The 25,264-nt window shown below is 45.6% G+C and overlaps 1 protein-coding gene across 2 annotated transcripts; it reads left to right on the plus strand.

The window, feature by feature from the left end:
* The first annotated feature begins 1,756 nt into the window (after nt 1–1,756).
* On the plus strand, nt 1,757–23,757 carry LOC135377612 (uncharacterized). Of its 2 annotated transcripts, none has more exons than XM_064610152.1 (3): nt 1,757–1,921; nt 5,960–6,081; nt 22,044–23,757. In XM_064610152.1, exon 3 carries the CDS (start codon nt 22,062–22,064, stop codon nt 23,613–23,615), a length of 1,554 nt encoding a protein of 517 aa, XP_064466222.1. In that variant the 5' UTR covers nt 1,757–1,921; nt 5,960–6,081; nt 22,044–22,061; the 3' UTR covers nt 23,616–23,757. The 2 variants fall into 2 exon arrangements, with proteins under 2 accessions (XP_064466222.1, XP_064466223.1); XM_064610153.1 differs by lacking the exon at nt 1,757–1,921 and adding an exon at nt 1,981–2,041.
* The last annotated feature ends 1,507 nt before the right edge of the window (nt 23,758–25,264 follow it).

Genomic DNA, 25,264 nt, shown 5'->3' on the forward strand with positions numbered 1-25,264 from the left:
TCGAAGTTAAGGGTGACTATGTCGAAAAGTGATGCAACTATTTCGTCTCTATGACTATTAAAAGTTGCTCTGGCCAGAAACTTATGGAACCACCCTCGTAGATGTCCTCACCCTTAGGGTTGCGTACCAGACGAGGGCTGCTCCACAGTTCGTCAAGTTCCACCGGTATATCAGTATTTGTTGCTCTGTAAATGTCTATCTCGCGATACACACAATACATGGCGATCCACATTTGATGACTGCGCAGAGCGATTTTGCTCCTTGAAAACTTTATTTGCCCTTTAACTCTATATTTTCTTCTTTTTTTTTTTTTTTTTGCATGGGGGAGTAATGTGCTCGAGCTTTGCGTTCTTCTTCACAACCATATGCGTTTGTGTGTGTTTGTAGTACTCGCGCGCGCGCGTGTGTGTGTGTGTATGTCAAAAACTTTTCTTTCCTCCAAAGGTGATTTTTCTAGTTCCCTCCTCTAAAAATGCCTATGCCTAGGTGTGATTTAATACCATGATGGTACTCGTGCAGACCCTCACAGGGTTATAGAGCTGTACCCCGAAAGGCATGGCATATAGCCCTTTGTTGAGGACTATTTTTTATACCTGTAAGAAGGGTATAATACCAAAAAAGGGCTAAGTTATTGAGCAGGCGATCTATACCTCTAAAGGTACAGATTTTTCTCTGAGTGTGCGGGTCTCTGGAATATTACCGCACACGTTGCAACACCGTCTTCACAATACATTAGATGCTACAGCAATTTTCCTTAGTACCGAGAGAAATAGACATCAGCCAAATAAGGCCGTGTTGCTTTCACTTCACGGTAAATAAACGAAGAAAGAAGTAAAAATTGAAAATCGAGAGGTCCAACCATAGCGATTGTGTCCCATCATTGGTGCTTAATACGTATAGGAGCACTGTGGGAGTTACAGAATTCGTCGATGCATGACGAGATCAATTCCTCTTTTCCGACACACACACACTCTCTCTCTCTCTCTCTCTCTTTCTCAATCCAGCCCAAGCCAACTTGCTTTTTTTTTTCTTTCTATTCACTTGTGTTGTTCTTTTGTTATACGAGTGGCGTAACTTGTGAGAGAGTAATACATTTCGAAGAGGATCCTTATACACGAATACGTACAACACAAACACAAGCAATTTCCGAATTTCCATAGTCTCGTGTTGGCAGTCAGTTCATGCAGAGTGGGGAAATCCAATCCCTCAACTTCTTTCCTTCTCCCATTTCGCCCGTTTCAGGTATAGAGCAAGAAGCCAAAGAACACAAGCACTAACATAAGACACTCGCGTCCCATCCGTCGGACGTCTCTACATAATTATTTCCTCTGTGTGGACGAGGGAAGAGCAACATGAGTCGCCAGCATCTACTTCAACCACATTATGCTATAAGATATGTTAGATAAACAATCCTTTCACCCGATTCCCTTTTGTGCAACTCTCGTGATGCTTTGAAACCAAGAGGGCATCATGCGGTTGTGAACGACAGGTGTAGTGGGAATAACTGGTGCCGGAAGTCGTGTGCGAGCCCTTTACTCACGCGCCTGTCTGCAATGGGAACATGCAGGTAGCGCAGACTTTCGGAACGCCCCTCAACCAGTAGGGGTGTCGTCCACGAGAACGTCGATGGTTGCCAACTTGTTGGCTCGGATCTACGTCTGACGCAAGAGCTGCTCTCCCACGCTCTCTCTCCCCGGTGATGCATTTAGTCGACGCAAAAAGAAAGAGCAAAAAAAAAAAAAAAAAACGCCTACATCGTGTTTTTCTTCGGGCGCGGAGTGCGGGGCAACGCAACGCTCGAGATAGTTTCCGCGGCTACCCTACGTGATCACGATAACATATAAATTCCAGCGGGTGCCCTCTCCCAAGGAGGTCGCACCTTCTCGCCAGACGACGCCATACCTGCGGACGACGAATGCAGGTAAGATCCTGTTTTGCCTTCCTGCGTATTGGTGTACTTCGGACATTCGCTCTATGGAGCTCGGCACACACAAAGCTTATGTTGTGCACGTTGCAACAAGGTTCAATGTTCTGCATGGAGGTCTGAATACCGTTTCATCTTTATTGGTTTCATGACGTTGCATGTCGCCGATTTCGAAAGCATTTGGGTAAATGATGCAGGTCTCTAGCACTGTAATGCCTGACGTGAACGTATGTCATCAGATTGACTCGTCCGTTCAAATGTTACTTTTACTTTGTCTTTGCTAAACTGCACAAAAACGTCGGTCTCAGATCGTGTACTTGTAACGGCTTTCACGAATTGCGCGTAGTCCTTATCTCCGGCGGCACTTGATTGCTTTGGGTGCGCCTCCGTCGTGACGATTGCCACTCCAGCGTTCGAACACTCGCAAAATTATAAAATATCAACAGTGATTTAGCACTCGCATGACTTGGTTAGCGCTTCGGCACACCTCCGGGTGCAGGACGAAATCAATTATATGTGTTTGAAGGATTGTTATCGAGCCGGCTGTCTCTCCATCACAATTGGTTCCCGTTTGAGCCATGATGGGCCCTGCAGGAGGGCATCGATCTTGGCAATACATTCATTAAGGTTCGACCGCTTACTCTTCGACAGTTCCATCGCAAAATGGCGGCACCAATCGACTGGCGTTCCGCCAAAGGAAACCGATTCCGCCGGGAAGCTCTGTGCTGGACCTTTCTCGTAAACAAACTCAGGCGTTGCCGCGTCGACGGAGTACTCCATGTGCTTCCTGTTTCGTCTCGGTGGTGAAGTATGGTTCCCATCACACGCCATCACGTACACGTGCCTGTTGTCAACGGCAGTTGAGCACCATTTGTGCATCTCTTCGTTTGGATGTGTGAGAGACCCGGTATTCGAATACGTCGTGCACTTTCACTTCGTGAAGATGCGTACCTGGTGGCAAATGAGCCCGCAGTATATCACATCACATCACAAGTTCAGGAACACACGCATCCTTGGTCCGTTTTGCGCACGGCGCGCAAAAAAAAAAAATCAGCAAAATGGACTGCAACCATTCCATATTACTGCGTCAGAGATTTCATATCTTTTACAGAAAATTTATTTACATGTTATGCATATGTAAACGATAGTGATGTCTAGGTGAAATAATCACTGTATTGGCATCGGAGCGGTGAAATAATCGCCATATTCGACGCAGTGTTTCAGTACGATAAAAACAGCACACACGCTGCCCCATTACCAACAAACAGCTGTCTGCGAAATCGATGGTGTCGTTTTACGTTCCTTAGGTGTACAGAGGAACATCAAGCGCACAACATGCTCCATTTCCTTAGCCTCAATGCAACTGAAAAACGCGTGTGTCGAAAAAAAAAAAAAAAAAAGAAGAAGAAGAAATGCCAGCAAAAATGAATAGCAAAACAACTGCCACCCAAATGTTGAGATTTCTTTTATTGCGTGATGCATGGAAAGCCGACCCAGTGTGTAGTTTTTTTTTTTCTTTCTTTTTTTTTTATGAGCAATTCGCTTATAGCACGTTATCTTAGCGCCCGTCCGTTTGAAACGTTGTAGGAACCCTGACCTTGCCCTTGGAGGTCAACTTTCATGCCAGCATGTGCTTGAAATTTGGTCTCGCAATTGAACAAGTCACTAACAGAGCAGGACGCAACAAATGTGCGGACAAGGCCTGTTGCGATTCCTTGCCCAAGTACGTACCGTCATTCCGGACAGTTGTTGTGCAACGGAACGAGCAACACCAAAATTGAATGATCATCACAGTATTTTGTCACAGTACGCTCCAATGGGAAAATATCATGGAAACTTCCATTAAGAAGGTCGGTTTCGTGATAAACACATCATCAACAACAACAACAGCAAATAAATCCTGACTATGACATGGGGTGATTCACCACTGGAGAGCAGTACACTACCCCATTGCACGCGACACATTAGATGTAAGATATAAGAATGAAGTGAAAGTTATGTGCAAGTACAGCAAGTGAGCTGTCCTCCACTTGCTGTGCTACGCCTTAAACACACACACATATCAAACTCCGCGACTGGTATAGGTTTTCTGCACTTTCGTGCTGCACTGCCGTCAAGCGGGACATACGTCACTGGGATCTAAAGTTAACCGGCTAATTTCGTTTCTGGTCGTTCTTTCTCTTTCTATTTATTTCGTCAGAGCGTGACGACGGCGCACAAGTCACGTTGGGGACTCAGCAGGAGCCGGGTCAGTCATAAGGCAGGCGAGTCGCACGCTATAGCCTGCATCGTGACGAAAGGAAGGGCCGTTTAAATTCTAGCCACGTTTCTGCAACAATGATCCCCTGAAACAACGTCGCCAGAATATCCAGGCTCTGCATATCGATGACTTGCCTTTCATCCCACGCATCTGATAAAGACGACAAATATACGGGCACCCTCCAGAATGGAGACTGCTGATCGACCCATCGTTGAGAGCTATTCGTGGGAATTTAGCCACGGGTATTTGCTATCCTGATGACCCGTGTCGTTTGTCTCTGCTTCGAGTAGGGAAAGGATCATTGCGCACTTAAGAACCTCCAAGTCCTCGTCGAATGGTTTCGCAAATCGAGCAACGCGTCAACGGGAACAGAAAGGACGAAGGCCATGCACGTACTCACCCGTGATTGTGTGCGCACGCCCGGAGGTAAAATATTGTGGAGCATGGGAAAGAGGTCCCCTAGGAATGCCGTTGTTTCGGATTTCAGAGGAGCATGTTCAGGACCTCGGAGGTTCGACGCAGGTTATTGAGGAAACGGGTACTTCCACAATGGACTGATTAAAACTCAAATTTGCGGGGATGTGCTCTTCATAGAGACTCTTTTGTGTAAAAGTACACCGTGTTACACACAGTACGTACAACGTATTTCACTGTAAATATGCTAAGGTTTGATCGGCAGGCCATTGCTTCGACGGGCTACCCTATCACTGTACAGGATGTGGTATTCCCACTACAGTAGGAAATATCACAATATATACTTGTATATAAAATATCATATATCATGTGCACCAGATATCATAATACCATGTGTATCAAAATATCGTAATCAAATATGATGTTTTTGAATGCGGGCGGCTTTTATAGGGCCGAAAATATCGCACACCCTGCAACAACAGCAGCAGCAGCAGATAGATTATGATGATGGCTAGGGTTAATTCAGATGACGTCATCTGCAGGAGAGCGCCAATTTGCCGCCATACATGTAGGTCCTCAGGTTTTGACTGTCCAGGCCTATACACCCACATCGCATTCACCGTACACTTGGTGTTTCAAACTTATCGTACAGTGCGAATATTATATGTACCACATCAAAGTAATTTCCATGTCTTCAACGCTCTTCGTTTTTAGGACGAGGGCAGTACCATTTTTGAAGCGTGATGTGGACAAGCATTGCGCTTGTCCCATCCTACAGTTCGCAATAAAACCGAGGGACCTACATCATGGCGGCGATTTCGCCTTTTCGAAGCTAATGCCCTCTGGAGGGATGACGTCAGTGAATAAACGATGAAGTTAAATGAGTTAAGTACCAGTTGACAAAAAGAGGATGAAATGAAGCGAAAAGCACCGAAAAGAACACGGGGGGTCATTGGAAAACAGAGCATGACACTAAAGCGTCTGGAGCAAACCGATGGTCGTCAGAAACTCCAGAAACATTTGAAGACATCGACCGTGTTGTAATGTACTGCGCTCTAGCGGAGAGGGATTAAGCGTGACATAGCCGCTCGGACAGTGGCACCTTTTATCTGCTCTTTCCGCTCTTCTCTGTTCCATTCATAGGCTTTCATCACGACTTTCGCCCGTTTCCTGCCAGGCGAGGTCAGTGTCCACTCCTTCACGCACTCCCTCGGTTTTGTCCTCCTTTCTCACTCGTTCCCTTCTACAACACAGGGACGACGTTTTGTCGAAACATGCATTCCGCAGTGGTCATAGCATAGTGTGTCCCCGCGGAGGATTATGAGTCAACTAACAGACCACGTGCAACCTCTTTTCTCAAGGTAACATGACATCGAGTGTCTCCGGTCAATGCCAACTTGGTCTTGATCCAGACAGCGGCCAAAACATCAGTCTGCCACGTTGGGAGTAAAGCGAAGGCTATACATAGACGACAGTTGCACAGGTGAGTATTTTCAGAGGGGCTCTTTTTGCAAAGTGTTAGTTCACGTTCGCCCTTGGTAAAAAAAAAAGACTGAAGACGTGACTCCTTTGTAAACTTGTCACGTCCACGTGTTGCGTAACGAAATTGGTCGAAGAAATGTCATCGCTGTGAACTACAAAACACAGGCAGATTTTTCATTTTCTTTCCTTAGTTTTTAAGCGTCTGCTTTTGTTTTGAATGGGAACTTGTTTGTGTTTTGTAATACCGTTCTGGCGTTGACTGTCCTTCGAAAGCACAGGGTTAGAAGATCCCGCTGTACTGAGTCATGAAACTGTAAGGAACGCGATGAAGACAGAAGCGTTTACTGTGCTATCAGTCCTTGTCTCCATCGCGTTCTTTAAGCATAATCACGGGGAATATGGATGCCCGTTGGTATGCCGTTTAATTGCATGATGTGGCATTGTTTGCGTCATAGCTGGCGGTCGGACTATGCGTGTTCTACATTCATTGGGGCAGTGAACTTACGAACAACAACATGCGCACGATGATGATGACATGAACGAAATAACGCGCATCGTTTTTTTTTTTTTTTCAGTCGGTATTATCGATGCATCTGATATTCCTTTTTGTGCAACATGGCAAAACGATTCATTCCAAATAATATTTGTTCCTCGGAAAAGAAGTCGTTGACGGATAGAGGATCTTGACCCTTGCTTGAATATCCTAATGACATCAGTAATATGTCTTGTCTCCTGCTTTGCTTCTGAATGATGATCATCCGCTGTCGTAAGAGTGCCGGGCAAGCCGAGCTTGCAAAGCGTGACCGGCATCTGACCTTGAGCACTGGTCATGCGTTGCAATCGCTTCTTGCCCTGCTTTCCGCATTTGGTTGAAGAGCGCAGTAATGTTGCGTTTCTAGCATGTTGAGGATGCCACACGGCGTACCTTTTCTTCGTACATGGTGACTGTATGGCCATTACACCGCCATTCACCATTTTTGGGTAATACAAGTTACGACTATATGTGCAACGCTTTGTGCATGATTCCTGACGGAATACGCAATTTCTTTATAGTTAATATAAAAGGATAGCTTACTAGCGCACGGAAATATGGTGACTAACGTTCCGGTTTATTGATGAACGCAAAATTAAATAGAGCAAAAGAGGTTGCGGCGTTAGGGCTTCACGGCCAGTAAACTTTTCAGTCATGCTTGCTGAGGCTGTTTTCAGGCACCTAAGTAAAATTTCCTAAAATAATCATGAATAAATGTAAGCAATAAACCTAAAATGATAAATGCATCAGTTTGCAGCACCAGGTCTTTTTGTTGTGTACTTCAACTACAGCGAGCCCTCTATAGAGTCAACATAAAAATAAATTTTCCACGAGGGAAATGGTGGCAAACCGCTCCGAGCATTGTACACTGTACAATTCCGAATGATATCATTCTTTCTCCTGATTTGTCAAAAACAGGAGGAGGGGCCTAACTTGGACATGCATAATGTATCCAAGATGGCACCCCCTCCCATTTTCAACAAATCCGGGGACAGAATTATATCATTCGGAATGGTGGTTGGCTAGGAGCGTGCTATGCGGTCAAGTTCTGTTTTAACCGTGGACACCCATTAGTCCTTCCCGCCCCCGTTTGACGGGGTGGTTCCTCATAAAAGTCCGCCTGAAAATAATTTTTTTAATGCGTGCATTGAATGACCGCTGATATATGTAGATCATAGCCCAGTTAGCGCTCGGCGCTTTGTTCGAATTTCAAGGAGCACGTGAGGCACGCGCTTTCTCTTTTTTTTTTTTTTTTTCTATCTCGGTTGTATATGGTGCCCCTGTCCTGCGTCTGAAGCAGAGCAGTCAACCGGTCGCTAGCAGACGATTTTCGGCAGCCAATCAACGTGCCCGACTCGTCTGACGTCACAACACGCGAGGATTAGCTGGGGAATATTCAAAAAGGGTTAAAAATATAACTGTTTGGTTCTTCGTGATTAAATGTCAGTGCTAAAGTTCTAAAGGAACTGTGCCGACATATGTCCGAAAGCGTCTGAGGAAAACCTCCAGACAGCACAGCCGGCACCGGGATTCGAACCCGGGTACCTCCCAGTCTCGACGTGACACGGCAAGTACGTTAACCAGTGAGCCACGCGAGCTGTGGCATCGCTCATGATCACAGTTGTCTCGCGACGTAAGTCCCCCAAATAGGAACATGTTGCATGCCCATGACAATAGAAGAGTGATGGCGGACGCGTTTGTCACGTTCAAACACCCGTTGACTCACGAAAACCTACCTCATTCGAGCCCACACATTCAACCAAATTCAAACTTCATAAACATCCAAACTGACACATTAAACGACCTTGGTAGTCGCCATTCATTCCACCTTTCTCACCCTATGACCTTGTTTGAAGTGCGGGAGAAGAAGACCCGACCTTTGTGGTTTCCCGCCTTTCGGTGCATATGAGCATTCGGATGTTCTGGACGTTCGGTGCTTATGAGCAGCTTCTCCCCTCCTGCTCATTTCCACCAAACGCTCAAAACCACCAACTTTTTTTCGGTGCATATGGGCGTTTGGAGGTTTTGAGCGTTTGGAGGTTCTGAGCATTTGGTGCATATATGAGCTACTACCCACCTTTCTCACCCTATGACCTCGTTTTTAATGCGGGAGAAGAAGAACCGGCCTTTGTGGTCTCCCGTCTTTTGGTGCATATGAGCATGCGGATGTTCTGGACATTTGGTGCTTATGAGCACGTCCTCTCCTCCTGCTCATTTCCACCAAACGCGCAAAACCACCAACTTTTTTTCGGTGCATATAGGCGTTTGGAGGTTTTGAGCGTTTGGAGGTTATGAGCATTTGGTGCATATGAGGCACAACCTGATTCACCGCCTGGTCGGTGACAAAGGTGAATGGGAAAACCGTATTTTTCTTGCCTGTATACCAGGCACTTTTCGTAACTGCTGGCTTTAGACAATGCCTGAATTTTTCAATCCATGTAATGAGTCATTACGCATTACTCGGCGAAACTGTAATGTCGTTATGCATTGCATCTTCCTTACCTTAACTTCAGGTCTCTTCATCGGCTTATTTGCTCTTGCTGTCTTCACTTTTATTGTTTACTGACCTTTCCTTATCATCATTTCACTGTCTCATGTATTGCTAGAAATATTGCAATTGCTTTTGGTGCCTTCGATTATTGCATTCTTGCATTTGTTCTTTTTGTCACTTTAACGTGTTGCTGCATACTATATGTATATTACTTGTACTTTGCTGTAATCTGATAGTGCGCCAACATCAAGGCTCCAGCGGCCGTTACTCCTCCACAAAATGTAATGTCATTACGAAATCTGTCACGCTACCACGAGAAAAAAAGGTAATACATGACCGAATAAATGGCTTTTTTGCGCAATTTGGATATATGTTATTTCCATAAAAAGGCGTACGCCCCGTTCTCTCCAGAAGCGATATATCATTCGAGTTCGATGTGTTTGCGGTGACGTTTTGTTTTAGAGTATACTTTCTCTATGTGAATGACACAATCAGACATTCTTAGGTCTGGAATATGTTTTGTGTCAGAGGAGTATACATGCCGTTTTCACCGCTTCCGGTTTGGTGCCAAAACGACATCCGGTTTCACAGCAAACACGCTCTGCGCCAAGCACTATGCCAGTTGATACAGTCGCTTCTGATTTGAGGAGAGAGAGGGGTGTATACGCCTTTTTGTGGCAATCAAATTGACACCAAAAAGGCGTACGCCTCCCGTTTTCAACAAATCAAGAAAGCGAAAGATATAGTTCTGCATGGCGGCTGGTTCCGAGCGTACTTAGTCGCGGAAGGACCGGAAGTCTTCGTGGCACCGGAAGTTGTGGCGGGGGCTTATTTATGTTTACCCGAGAATGCCATGGTATGTAAGTGATTAACAGTAGGTTAGCTGCCTCTTAAAACAGATGGTGGTGGTGGTGATGGTTGAACTGCTTCCCGTAGTCAGAACTTGACCGCGTAACATGCTCTTACACTCTTAGAAATGAGCTTCACCGCATAGCACGCTCCTAGCCAACCATCACCTCGAATGATATCGTTATCTGCCCTGATTTGTTGAAAACGAGAGGCGTGCAGACGGACGTGTACACTCTGGTGTCGCTTTATTAAGGTAGTAGTTCGCCCATGGCTCCAGAACTAACGACTGATGGTATCGCGCTTTGAGCGGATAGACTGGACAGGCTTGGCGTGACATGGTGCAGTTGTGGCGGGAAAAAACGATGGGTGACAAGAAAAACAGGTGACACGCCAACAGTTCGAGAGACAGCTGTTTTGAGTTATCGTCGTGTCCACACTTCGACTTGTCGCAAACTTTTCCGATTTCTTCTTTTCTCAACCTTTTCCAGCAGCTTTCCTAACGTTCCATACGTTTTGCAACACCGGTTTACTTTGACTGATCATGTTTGTGTGTGTCTCATTTGCACCGTGGCACATACAGAACTTGTGCGTAACACACTGAACACGTCGCCACAGGAACCAAGTCTTGAAAAGCCGTGAACGCCCTTATACTGTCATTAGACCTTCTTCCATTGTGTCAAGTCTCACTACAAGTCGTTTAGTGCCGTTTTTCCGAGTAGCTCGTTTGGTCGTGCGCACATGTTACCGCTTCGGTGAAACAGCACAGTTGTTCTGGCAATCGATTTACGTTTTGCGCTCTTTCTGGAATCGATACTTCCCGAATCAGGTGACCGAAGAGACAGTGGGAACACTTAATTGGACCGTCTGAGAAGGTCCTCTTTTCGGATGTTTCCGGTGCTCAAGGCCATGAGGCGGATTCACGTTTCGCTCGCGAATGATAGGTCCCGTCTATAGCCCCAAATCAGTCTCAATTGTCTGCGGCGGTCGAAGCTGTTAGGGTCGCAGAGCAAGTCTCGGCAACCTCGGAAGCTCGAATTAACGAGGGATGTCATTTGAAAGGCTCTGGGAAACAAAGCGCTGGGACACGCCGGAACGTTTTGGAGAAATACCTGTTTGCAGCGTCCACGCATGGCACTCACCGCGTGGCAGGCTCCTAGCCTAGCCAACAATGCACACTCTAAAAACAGAGCTTAGGCGCCATCAGCGCCATACAATCTTAAAGCTGAGCTTCATCCGCACGCTCCTAGCCGAAAAATGCCGAATGACACCGTTCTCTCCCCTGATCTCGTGAACACGGGGGACATCTCATCCTGCCCATTGTGCCTTGGGGTAGTGGGTCGCATCTGATGTGGTGAATTTCCCCATTCATCATCATCATCAATTTATCTGTTGTTGTTGGGAGACGTACGCCTTTTTGTGACGCTTCCTGCAGTCCCGTTAATTGTCACATTTAGGCGTTCCACGCATTCCACAAATCAGTATAAAAGTATGATTCTCTGCAGTGGTTGTCCTTCAGCTTGTTATGTGGTGAACTTCTGTGTTTAGAGTGTGTGCGCAGGAGGTGCACTTCCTTCCCTGCCGGTCTCTGTCCGCTCGTGCTCCGTGATCAACAACATCCTCTCAATAACAATATGCGTAGAAGTTTTCGGAACGTATCCTATAGGGTCATCGTGATTTGCTGGTGAGATCAAGAGTGTTGATGTAGGCGCCTATGGGATCCCGAAAGTTAAGAAGGCCACCGGGAAGATTATATGTCGTCTCCTTATCACCCATCATCTTCATTCTTCGCGCTAAGTCGCATTGTCGCGCGTAAGTCGAGACGTTGCCCATCATCGTGAGACCAACTTCGTCAGGCAACACAACATCCTTACTTGATAACAATACACACACAACATCGAAAAGGGTTAAAAGCCCTACTGGGTGGTTCGGTAGTTCATATCGTAAAATCCCCCAGTGTCGGGGAACTAAAACATATGACACCTTTTTTAGCTTCCCGACACTGGGGGATTTTAGCTATTTCAAGATATAAACACAACATCACCATCGCCAGCACCACCCTGTGTTTTCAGAGTGAAACGCGACACAAATACTTAATTCCTGGGGACATTGGGCATTTTCAATGCGAGACACAGGTGCAGGACATTGTGTTATGCTACCCTGTATTGTCGCACGTTGTATCTCAGCCGTCATGTTGTCGATTTAGGAGGAGGTCGTCCCCAGTATTTTGACCGATTGTGCGAAAACGGATGTGATAAACGCTTTTGGTCTTGTTTCTCGCTGCGATACATCTCTTTGTTTTGTATGCAGCGGCTTGTTCACAGCTGCTATCACGTGGGATGACGTGGAAACGGCCCACACAAAACTTCTACTCGTCCTTCAAGACAGTTCTTGTAAAGCCACGAGGCAACTGTCTTTTCTTTTCTTTCTTCAAATTTGATTCGGGACGGCGCCACCGTCCTGTGTCTGGTCTCGATTCAAGGCTGCGGTCATAATGCTCCCAAACGTGTGCACCCGACAACCTCATCAAGGCTGTCTCCTAAACGGTTGAGGTAGTTCCTGTTGTGGTGTCCTGAGGAGTGACGTATGGTTACGAGTAAGTAGTTACAGTATAGTACCAGGAATGTAGCTTATTAAAGTAATTTCGTGTTCCTTTTATAAATGCACCGTAAAATAGAGCTGGTGGTGGTACACTCTTAACTCCGTACCCTTTAGTAAAGGGTAAAAAATCGCAATATTTTACCCTCTATTTCAGAAGCTACCAGGTACCCTCTGAGCGACCCCTTTTATAAAAGTTACAAGGAAACCCACTAATTAGAGGTTACGGCCTTCAATCCAGCACCAGCCCGTAAAGGTTACGCCAACGTGCGGCTTTTTATACAGGATGTTCATTTTTATTCGCAACAGAGTAGCGCTCATTTGGCAGGTGGGGTATGTGAATTTTTGCTAATTAGTCGATCCGTAGTTACAAACACATGCGTCAGGAAATGTCGGAAATGTTTGTAACTACGGATGGGTTGCGAAAATCAACATAACCCATCTGTCAAATGAGCGCTGGTGTGATGCGAATAAAAACAAACACCCTGTGCGTGGGATATCGACAGACATTTACAGAACACACCAAGGTACCAAAATGAACCAGCAGAAAAGGAGATCTTGAACATATGTATATTACAAAAACAGAAGTCTGTCGAGAGGTGACACATTGTGCACAAGTGCGATTCTGATGTGAGGAGAAACCATGGTCGCTTTACCATGTATGTGGAAAAAAGAACTATCTTCTAAGTGAGAAGCAATGCATAAAAGTGCGAGGAAGCTAGCGAGTCAAAACAACTGACCTATGTTTGCTAAGCTGAACACACCCAACGAAATGGAGAACTGCAGCAGAAAAAAATTTATTCCACATTCGTGTTGCAGAGGCGAGCACAAATGGCAATACAGTATTACATAAAACGCACACAACCTTGAGGAATATGAGTGTACAGTAACGCAGGAGACACTACATTACTGCGTTATCAGCGTTGGAGGCGCTCTGGGACGAGTTTGTGAGGTACTGCATTGCGCTGGTGACGGTGTGTGAACCTGCATGTGGGATCCTGGGAACAAAAGTTCGGGCAATGAGAGTAACATTTACGGAACCATTCAAATCCGTACAAAGCACAAGGTACAAAGCAGCATAAATGCGGGAAGGCGTTCACTCCGCGATTGAGTCTTAGAATATCGTAAGAATACAACAAGTAGGAAGCTGCGAATTATATATCTCGATGCATATATCCGCAGCTCGCAAAATGCACGCCGGTGTATTGACTTGGTGACCAAGTAAGAGCAGAAAAGTAGCAAGCGTAAGTGGCGTTCATATGCAGGACCGCAAAACGCTTGCCATAATCACAACAAACCTGCGCTAAGAGCTCTTGCTATCAAAATAACGCACGTACCTAGCACAAAATGTACACTTACCCAGTGTATGAAGTGTGTGAATTAGGGCTGCGGTGGTGACGTTCGTTTTCGGTTATATATTCTTTGCAATCTTCGCACTCACTACACTTTCCCCTGAGAACACCGAAAATATCCTTGTTTGCTAGAGACATCTAGCTTTTCCGTTGTTCCTGACGATACTATGATAAACGCGAGGAAAACCACTGATTAAAACAGATTACACTTGTTAGCGGACGGACGACGAGCGTTAAGCGTTTCAAGGCAACCGCTCTCAGTGTGGATAGACCTAGACCAGGCTCGGCTACGCAGCGAAATCGGAAGTCTTGGTGGTTGCGGCATTGACAATTGTTTTCCACCCTTTAGAAAGAAACATACTATCAGTATTTCAGACTGCGAACTTATAATCTGTGTTCAACATGTAGTTGACGTATAGGTGACGCTGAAACAGATAAAAAATAACAGCGTAGATTCGCAACTGTCGTCTCGAATGGGAGGCTGAAACGCGGCATTATGCTGAAAAACAAAAGGAAAACAAACGATAAGAAACTAACAAAGAGATTATCGTTGGAGATTTCGCTTAGAAGTTACAGTGTCGGAGTAGAGGGTACATTTATAAGTTACAACAAGCTGTTTTTGTTTTTTCCGAGATGTAACTTCTATTCGTGTTGTAAAGACATGACCTTGGTCGCTTTTAACCTCTAAATATACGTTACAGTGGTGTAACCTATAAGAAATCTCGAAATCTACGTCTATACAGAAGTTACATGTTTCTAAAAGTTACAATAAAAGGTACGGGTTTAAGAGTGTAGTGGTGGTAACTTGCCGTAAAAAAAAATGATTTATTTTTATTCATTCTAAAGAATGATCCCTCTTGCAAGGGACTCCCGTCGCCCCTGCCTTGGAGCTGCACGAGTGAAACAGAAAGGTGGTGGTTGGCTTGCCGCTAAGAAGTTTTTGCATAGAGCAAAAACGCGTAATAGATGGGCGCATGCCACATGCAGTGCAGAAAGAGTGTGGTCTTATGTCCTCATCATTTAATTATTGTTGTCTTATGGCTTGCATTCTCTAATTATCTATTCTGATATTACAGTTTTTTACGTATTTATATATCGGTTTAGACTTTATATTTATAGCAGAACGCGAGCATTCGAAGCTGCGTCGCGTGACCTTTCCACTTGGTATTTTCCAGCGCGTGATTTATAAGACTCTAAAGTTCCGCGTGCGAAATTTGGGGGATGTTTAAAACCGATAACGTCTAGACTTTAAATAAATTTCACCCTCGGGAACAAGCCGCCAAATGCTTTTGTGAGGCTCTTTATATTACTGCTTATGATTTATGACGGACCTCTTCTCCGTCTTGATTCGTTCTGTGTTAGGCGCTGAGCAGATCGCTACGTGGAGGCGCTTCATCTCATTAGTCACACGAAGGCCTCAATTTTATCAGGGCTGGTCAACAGGTAACAGCAGCAAGTTCTCACTCCCGCCTTTGTTATATTGCAAACTGATTTCTGTGCACGCGCTTCATTAATTCAGGTTCATCATCCGTGAAATGAGAATCGTTGCTTAATATTCTTGCTCATATGTGTCGAAATAATTGGTTTCCTATTTTTTAATAATACTCGTAGTTCATCCACGTTATAAAAAATGCGCAATTTACACTTATTATTATTATTATTTTTTGTCTATATACGTGATTGGTTTGGATAAAATAAACATGGGGGAGATTGGCTCGTCAGCCGATGTATTGTGCTATGCTCCCGTGCTGGGACATAGTAATTGTTCTCGAGCACTGCAGCTCAATTATAATTCAGGTCTACAAGAGCTCTTGATTTTGCTTGCCATGACAGCCTTTTCCTGTGTGCGCTATGTTATGTGCACTCTAAAAACAAAGCTTCACCGCATAGCGCACTAAGAACCAACCGTCACTCAGAATGATACCATTCTCTTTCCTGATTTGTTGGCAATATGAAGTACGCCTTTTGAATTCAAAAATCATCAAATGAATATCAAAAATAGTACCGCTTTCGGCCTAAAAACAAAGAGCAGACATGCACTACTTTGTCTCCGTCCACGGCGATCATTTTGTGTGTGTTTTTTTTTGCATTTTTATCAGTTTGGTATCAAGCCTTTTTGTATCAATTTGCCCATATATGTATTGGCATCATCGTGGAAGACCAGCCCAATTTGCCCATATGGTAATTTATATACAAAAAGCGGACAATTTTCTTATTTTCAACAAATCATAGTAGAGAACGATATCATTCTGAATTTCTGATTGATGGTTGGTTCTGAGGGTGTTCTGCATGTTAAGGATTGTTGTGAGAGTGTTACCAGTGCAGAGTGTACAGGCAATGATACATGAAAAGAGAGAGAGAGAGAGAGGGGCTGTTGTTTCTGCCTACACTCTAAAAGAGAACTTCACTACATAGCACGCTGAAGGTCAACCATTGCACAGGATAATGCGGTTATCCTTCCTAATTTGAGAGAAAGTGGAACGTTCTTTTTCTTTTTTGTGACATTACTATAAATGAAAAATGTCACAAAAATGTGTACGCATTCCATTGTCAACAAGACAGGAGACAGAACCGCATCACTTGACATGATGGTTGGCTAAGAGCGTGTCATGCACCTTCGCCACACAACACGCTCCTAGCCAACCACCGTTTCGAATGATATCATCGTGTCTGCTGATCTGGTGAAAACAGGAGACAGAATGATATCATTCCGTCTTTACACTGCAATCACCTCGACGTTGCACTAATCATTTAAATCATTTTCTTGAATCACAGAAACTGGGCTGCTTTCACTTAGCACCGGATGTACCTGCGTATCACCTAGCGTACAATGCAGGTGGTGCTTGTTGCCGCAATGATGTGATGTGATGTGATAAAAAAAAAAATAAAGAAAAACACCAAAAGGACTTTGCAAGCAGAATGTCCGGGCTACACCTATTTTTACCGTTCCGTGATGCCTTCCAGTCGATGCCTTCTCAAGCTCGACGTGAATTCGTTGGAGTGGCAGCAACGGAACTGAGTGCATTAGACGATGAAGCGGGAACACAGACTGTAGCTGCAGCTCCTTCTCCTTCAAAGGAGTCGACAAAGTGGAATATTGAAATTGTGGGGTCTCTTTGGTACGCGTTTTATTTCCTTCCTTCTACTCAGTGGAGTGGGCACGCCGGTGATTTGAGAAGATCGATTCCCCCGCATTAGAGCCCATTACAGAAGGGATCCTTTGGTGTGGTCTTTTCCTGCCTTGAGGTGGCTTTTGTTTCACAAGAGAACCCATTATCCGGAGCTGCGATCTGACTCTCGATGATCTGGGCTCGGATTTCATATTATGTTGGGAATCGTTTGTCATCGTCTTGTTTTCTTCTGCGCTGCTCCAACTGGCGGAAGTGGTGTCAGCTTGTAGTCTGAGCGATTTTCCCGACTCCAGAACAGAGAGGCCTCCAGTTCGATCTTGTCTCCGTTGTCCCTCGCAACGCAGGAGAACTTGGGCAACCTTGGTGGCAAGTTTATTTTATTTTTTAAATGAGAGCTTCAGTTTCTGAGCAAACGTACCCACTTTTGAGTCCATTGAGTATGGTATTATATGCTGAGGAATGAGGCTCTTTTATTTTCGTCATAAACATTATTTGAAATTGAGTTGAAGCAGAAAATCAGCAGGTGATTCATATGTTGCGCGCACCCCGTGCGATTGCAGGTTCGTTATCTTAAATGTTGACTTCTGCTGTCGCCTAAGAAACATTAGATGTCCTCTATAGCAGTTTTCCGGATTGCACTTATTAACAACACACCGGCCTCGGTGGCTCAGTCGGTAGCGTGTTCGCCTTCTGATCCCGAGATCGCGGGTTCGAACCCGGCCGAGGACGCCAGCAACTTCGTGGCAGGGTACAAGTTGCTTAGACACGCCGTCTTCCGCGAGGGACGTTATATACGGGGTGCCGTGTGGAGAGCTTTCATCGCACGTTAAAGAACCCTCAGGTGGGCAAAAGCAATCCACAGACCGACCGCTGTGGCGTCGTTCATCATCTCAGTTGTCTCGCGGCGTAAACACCCAATTATTATTACTTATTAACAACAAATGTTCTTTGTCAAAATATACGCGGACCTTGGGTAGCTTCGTTCAATAGACCTCTTCCTGTTTGTAAACAAATGACGTCATAGTGTTCGACAGCGCCGCCAATGCGCGCGCGCTTCCATGCCATTTTGCAAAACTGTTAAGATCGCTCAACTAACCAGTTATACAACAACAGAACAACAATAATAAATGCTGACGATGAGATGGGGCGTTTCACCGCGGTGGTGCGGTACCCTACCCCATTGCACGTGGAACATTATGTGAAGATGATGAAGGTAGGATGAAAGCACAAGAAAGAAGTACAAGTACAAGCTATACGTATACTATATGCGTTCTGTTACTTCGGATTATTGTGAGTTCCTTTGAGCGTCCATCCATTATTGCGAGTTCCGTGCCCCTTGATAATTTGCTTGCTTCGCTTTCCTGATGGAGCTCCATCCTGTCAGCACGGAGTAAGTTTCGTAAGAGCATTTGCACGAGCAGTATTTGGCGTAGGGAGAAGAGCACGCGCACGTTCGGAGCATCCCAATTAGGCACAGATTATGCAGAATGGTTCCGGTGTTATTATATAACTGGGGCTCCGCGTTAACCATGTTTATTGTTCGCAATATGTTTTTCGGATAATCTTGCGGCATGTACTACGTTTAAGCACTGGCAATCGGGAAATTGTAATTCTGACACAGGCAATGGCTGTTGTTTTAAATCATGATATATCTGGTTCTCTCTCTTTCTCTCTCTCTCTCTCTCTCTCTCTTTTTTTTTTTTTTTTTTTTTGTCTTCAAATCAGGCTGAATGGCGTCATTTAAAATTTGCACTCGGTGAATCTTCTAGAAAATACAGGTATATACCTGCCCGAGTTCACGTCAGTAATATAGCTGAGCGCTCTCCCGCGAGGCATCGATAATGCCTCTTACCGTGTGCCCGTCACGAGTGCAAATCTTGAGACTAGTCTGTAGCATGATGTTGGGTATACGCTGGTACATTGTTACCTGGTACGAAAGCAATACAAACAAAATTTCGTACCAATTTGATCGAACGTGACAACCTTCCGGAGAACAACCCGGAATAAACCGACTTTTGTTGGGAAGGGGCTGGGAATGGTCCACCCTACACTTTTCTGTTTAGGGGTTGAGAACAAAAGTGATACGCTTTACATACGTGCATACTGTATTGTCATTCGCCCGCGCCATCGTCGTTTTTCGGTTAAAATTTAATAGTAGGAAAATTTATATGGGGCTTCTGTTTACCGGCCTTTTCCGTTTAAACCGAAAACTTATCACTCCACACATGCAACACCATCATATGGCGTTACCGCGTTAGCAGCTCCATTTATTGTATACTGGCGCTCACCATTATTGTTTAGCAGAATCCGCATGGGATATCACCGCCAGCTGCTTCATACCCTGATGCGTGTTAGTCAACTGGGCGTCCTCAAGGTCTAGTACCAGAGGGATGTCGCAAGTACGTGTAAGAACAAATGACGAGCGTCCCGCCCTTACGTTGTCTGCAATCGTCCGTGGAATACGCTTAGCGTAATTGGGTCAAGAGACACTCTCCTTGTTCGCACGCGTGCACTATTGCGCCGTATCCCCTTGAAAGTATACCGGCAAAGTGCGTTAGGGGCCCCTTTGTAGCCCTTGTTTTATCGAATTAGCCGTTCAGTTTAGTTACGATAGGAGACGGAGAAATAAAAACAAAGGGACGCGTCTTTTTTGTCTGCGGCCTAAATGCCGCTTTCGTGTATAGGCAAAATGATATCGAAAGATGGGCGGGGAATGTACGTCTTTTCAAGCATAGAAAATGACAGCCGTCGAAAGCAATGATGACCATTGCAAATTAGTCTTTCCTTCCGCAGCCTCTGTAATTATTATAATTAATTTGTTGTTTTCCTTTCTACGTTTTGTAAACAAGGTCTGTACGATGCGATATAACTACGTTATAGGATGAAAGTGGGGTAATTCTGTTTCGCATGACTTCTCTGTATAATGTGTAGATGAATGTTTCCTCAATATATTTTGAGCTCTATGTTTTGCGTATCCACAAGTTATAAAGGATATATAGCATTCAGATTTTATTTAGACTTTATTAAAGTTTGACAGAAAACGTCTGCGACCCTATTGGTTTCCATGAATGCACTCAAAAACTAGAACTTCACCGCATAACACGGTTATCCTGAATGACGGTTCACTGTTAAAACAAGGGGGTGGTGTGTATGTGTGTGTGTGTGGGGGGGGGGGGGGGTAATGGCAGGATCGGTTCGCCGTTGCTGGCCCCACAGAAGTGGGCGTCGTCACGACTATAGCCAGAAAAAGAAAGAAAAGACGGATGGAGGATTAAGGGTGGAGATGCGTAGAGGGTGCGTGAGTTCGCCGGGGAGAGCAAGGCGTTAGAGAGGTCGTTGAGCAAGACCCGTCTTCTGCAGAAAGAGAACAAGGAACAGAACTTCACCATATATCAGGCTCCTAGTCAACCATGTTATCATTCTGTGTCCTGATTTCTTCAAAATAGGGGAAGGCGCTTACGTGGGACATGCATAATTGTCCCAGATAGGCATCTCCTCCCATTTTCAACAAATCAGGGCACAGAATGATATCATTCGCAATGGGGGTTGGCTAGGAGCGTGGTATGTGGTGAGATTCTGCAACGGCAAGCTACTTCGACGCCCCCCCCCCCTCCTCTGTTTTAACAGTGCTGGTACTGAGCATGTGTTCTGTACTGTTCTGTCTGTGAAAGCAAAATGGCACACAGATGCCTACTACACAAACCTTTCTATAAACCCGTGCATTTACACATTTGAAGTTGATTATGGTTAACCGCTGGAAGACATTTGATATTCCAGCGAAATAATATACAACACGCGGGAGGAAGGCTTTAATGGATAAAAACAACACAACATAACTTGGCACCAGGGAGTTCTCTTCGCCTTGCCATTGGCCAGGGCTATCGCCATACTCCCGTCAAGTCAACATCTCATAAAACATCCCACTTCTCTGTCGGGTCCAGGGGACGCATATTTTCCGCTCGAATCCCTCTGTTCCTCGCTCAAGATATTACATAAAAAATGCTGTAACCACGTTATTTCAGTGAGGTTGCTAGATGGTATAAATTGGCGATGGTTTTGCAATATGGGGATTCTGCAGCTTAAAGGAGCATGGAAGGCACCTCGATCGTATGATATTTTTATTTTTTATCGTGTGATATCAACATACCACTTTCAGAGAACTGTCACGCAAAATATTTCCTTTGGGAAGCGCGCATTTACTGAGAAAATTAGCTTACAAGGGTGCACGCAGCAGCTGCGATCTATCCCAGCTCCTTCTGGCGTGTTGTGACGTTAGATCATCCGAGCTCTTTCATTAGTCGCTGAAAGTCCTCCGTTCCGTCGCTGGAGCAAAGCGACCGGTCGACTGCTCTCCTTCAGTCGCTGGACGGGCAGTGCTAAATATAACCGCAAAAAGAATGAAAGGAAAAAGATGGCGCTCGTATCACTATTGGGCGGATGACGTGACGTCTCAGATTGCAAGCAGCTTTTCTGAGCCCCGAGATTGAAAGCTCTCTTGCGCAGCGGGGGGGGGGGGGGGGGGGGGGGGGGATATGTTTATTAAGAAAAAGAAAGGAAAGGTCAGCCAGACGAAGGTCGGCTTGCTATTCCAAACAAAAAAGGCAAAGAAGGGAAGAAGGAAAGAAAAGGGGATGAAAAGAAAAATAAGAAAAGAAAAGGCGCAGCGTGATTGAGCGTTGCACTCGCACTTTTTGTGCGAATCTGCATCCCATGGCTTTTGACCCTAATTTCTACAACTACTGACATATTTTTTGCGAGCCTTTCCATGCTCCTGTAAGCGGTCAAACATACCATGTGCAACTCTTTCGGTTGTTCATATAACAAGGACCCTAGTGGTGTCGTTATATGGTTATAGAAATTATTCGGATTTTCGGAACTATCTGTATCCGGTCAGTGAATCTTTCAGTCAATAGACCAACGCAATGTTTTTGTGTGAGAGGTATAAGTTAAGGAACTCAAATGTGCGATGGTTTCCTGTGTTATTGATTTGCATAATAATGTTCACTTTCCCAGGTACACGCTACCGAAACCATGACTGTGGATCAAGCAGAACGGGGATGCCGTGCCGTCTGCATAGCTCTCCTCTATTTGATCGGCATGCTGCTCATTATTGCCGGAATTGCAGCTGGGATCTTCACGCAGACATATCCGGACCTCCTGCTGTATCTGGCCATAGCTGCCGGTGCTGCGATTATCATGGGTTTACTGTTTGTTGCAATGTCTGCAGTTGTCTGCACGCGAAAGAAACATCCGCCTCGCAAGTCTTCAATGGCATTTACACCAGAGTCATATAGTCCCAGTCCCATCAACAATGTAGGCAGCAGACCTGACCTGATTCTGCCATTAGAATCTGTAACCGACTCTTCAAAAGTGCCTGATGGCAAGTCTGACACGATGAGTGACGTGAATGATGGGTGGCGTGCAGAAAAAGGGGAGTACCAGAGTATGAACTCGGTTGGTTTACCTGCATCCAAGAAAGCGCAGAAGCCCGCTACTAGTTCACCACGTCTTTTAAAAGCAAAGGGGCCACAATCTTTGAACAACGCATCACCAAGTCTCCCTGACATTCCACGCGCAGGACAGAAAGCTAACAACTCCCAAAACACTAAACCAAGAAGTTCTCAGGGGAAGCAGCTACTTCTCACTGGAACGTCAAGTATCAGCGACTTCAGTTCCCTAGCGATGTCGGGGGATGACGTCGTTTTCGACAGTACTCCACCTGAGAGAAGTGCACCTAGACCCACCACGACGGGTCGGGGCCGTGTCCCGCTGACAGCTTTCAAACACGCATCGAGGTCTGTGTCAGACTTGGATGACGACGTATCCCTTGAGCCAGTTTTGAAGTCAGCACATAAAGATGTCCCTCGGTCTGCTCGGCAGATGGAACCCCGTCTTGCCGTCAGCTGCCACAACATTCTTAGCGAAGAGCCCGTCCGTGTTGGAATTCACCATGTGCGTCAACGAGAGGCCGTCACAAGGAGCTCCGCCGCCAAGCCACCTGTACCACGCAAAGTGGCAGGCGTCGCGCTACCAGGGCTAGCGAAACAACCAAAGAGTGCAACTGCATCCCACAGTGAGAACGACCTCCTGCGGCAACCTGAGCTGAGCACAAGGCCCAACGAAGGTGTACGACCAGTTGTCCCACGTAAACCCAACGTTCGCTATATCCCAAAGTCTGTTCCTGACCTGTTGGATAGTTCCGGTGAGTACAACGGACCAGCGGAACCCTCGAAGAAAACTATCACCGTAACCGTAATATCGCGATCTACAAACCCGTTGCCTGCGTCTGGCGCACCATGTGCGGAGTTCACAAAACAGACAGCTGACCTTGAAAGGTGCAACATGATAGGACTGCCACTGCCTCTCTCTTTGCCACCCAGACAAGCCACCAGCACAAACTCCGGCGTATCAGAAGGAACCGCCGTTCGAACCCTGAAGTCAACCATCACGTCACAGCCTGAGTGGGCACCAAGTGTGTCATCACGGAGCAATACGATGTCTAGCGAGGACAGCCATGGACCTTTCAATAATTCGCAGGACTTGCTGTTGGAAGGGCACAGGAACCTTATGGAGACTGAAATATAGTCCTTTGTGCCAAATTGCCTTGTGTTCACAGTGCATCATAACGCGAGTATATCGTGACTCATTAGCAACACGAAGTGCTTAGAGGGACTGTGTCCAGTTACAAAGCACATCTGTTTTCAATAAAATCGTACACGCTCACATTAACTCAATAGCGTCAGCGTCACATACAAACGCTTATACCGCCATCAAGGGTCACAGCATGGCTTGCCTGCAAGATGCGATTACACAATGCACAATTTGAGATTGTGGGTGCTTCAGGTTCTCGGCCTTTTCGTGTTTTCTTTTTTTTTTTTTTTTCGGCTGAGTTGTTGAGGAACATTTTCCGAACATAATCTGTGAAGTATGTCAGGATTGCCTTATTTACAAAATAATTCCACAGGTAGCTTCCAGTCGCTTGTAGTCTCCTTGTGACGTCAGACAGTGACCTTACCCAAGCAGCACAATGCACTGAAAGTCGAGTGCAATAGGGGTGGACGGGTAGGTGGAAGGCCTTGAACAGACTCGTGAAACTAAAGGACATTGATAGGACACATACCGTCCACCCCTATTGCACTCGACTTTCAGTACATTGTGCTGCTTGGGTAGCGCTTGTGGATACTTCAAACGCACCTTGTAATTTGCTGTATCAAGCACCATGATGAGAAAAGCCTGAGCATCAGCTGTACTCGTGCAGTCCATTCCACTTGTCAGTTGTTACTCACGCTCAGGCATTTCTCACCATGTCCCTTCTTCATCAACTTGTCTCCGTTTACGCTGTTTTACCCGTCAACTACTTTGTCTCTGGTTGACTCGGTCTCTTGTGTCGAAACGTCACACGGCGTCTTTGCATGCCTTGGCACAGTGCCTGTGATGTTGACACAACCACTAGAATCTTTTTTTCTTTTTGCCGCGTTCTGCACTTGTCGTGATTTCTTCAACTGTGAGCGCTTCCACTGTGGCATCTGCGGCTTTGTGTCCTTATCGTGCTTTAAGACGCAACGTTTGGTGCGTATTCAGCTTGTCCAAAGTACTTGGCCCATGGAGCTCCCCTGAACATCAGTGCCGGGCTCTTCGCTCCCTTTTCGTTTTCATGCAGGCCACTGGACTCCTTGAAGAGCTCTAAACAGAACTCCGACCTGTCGTTGCTTCATTCTCACCATAATTCATCCTCTCATATTAACCACTGTGAAATGGGGTAGTGTCCTGTGGCTACCACGGGGAAACATCCCATGTCATCATCACTTCTTCATTTATTGTTGTTGTTGTTGTTGGTGCGTATTCCTTGTACGCACTTAGCAACAGTCGTGGGATCGCACAACAACACGATATTCTTTTCCAAGCTATAGGGGTAGGTATGAAGTACGGCGGGTAGTTAAAAGCCTAGTTCGCTTCACTTTGAGTCTCAGGACCCAACATCAGACTTATGTGGTGGCTACTCAAGACGGTGAAGACCTCAAAGAGTCTAGAACCAGGGTGTCATAGGAAGTCTTCTCATCCTGCTCATTAGCATTTAATGTCAACGTCCTCGTCATGTGCAAGTAGAGACATTGCCCGCCAACTTGAGGCTTACTTCGGCAAGCAAACATAACATCACCACCACACTCATAACGAACAGGTGGTCATGTCGCGTTGCCAGATCGAAGTTAATTGGCATGCAAACTTATCAAGCC

This window comes from Ornithodoros turicata, chromosome 1, assembly GCF_037126465.1.
Source record: "Ornithodoros turicata isolate Travis chromosome 1, ASM3712646v1, whole genome shotgun sequence".
NCBI lineage: Eukaryota > Metazoa > Arthropoda > Arachnida > Ixodida > Argasidae > Ornithodoros > Ornithodoros turicata.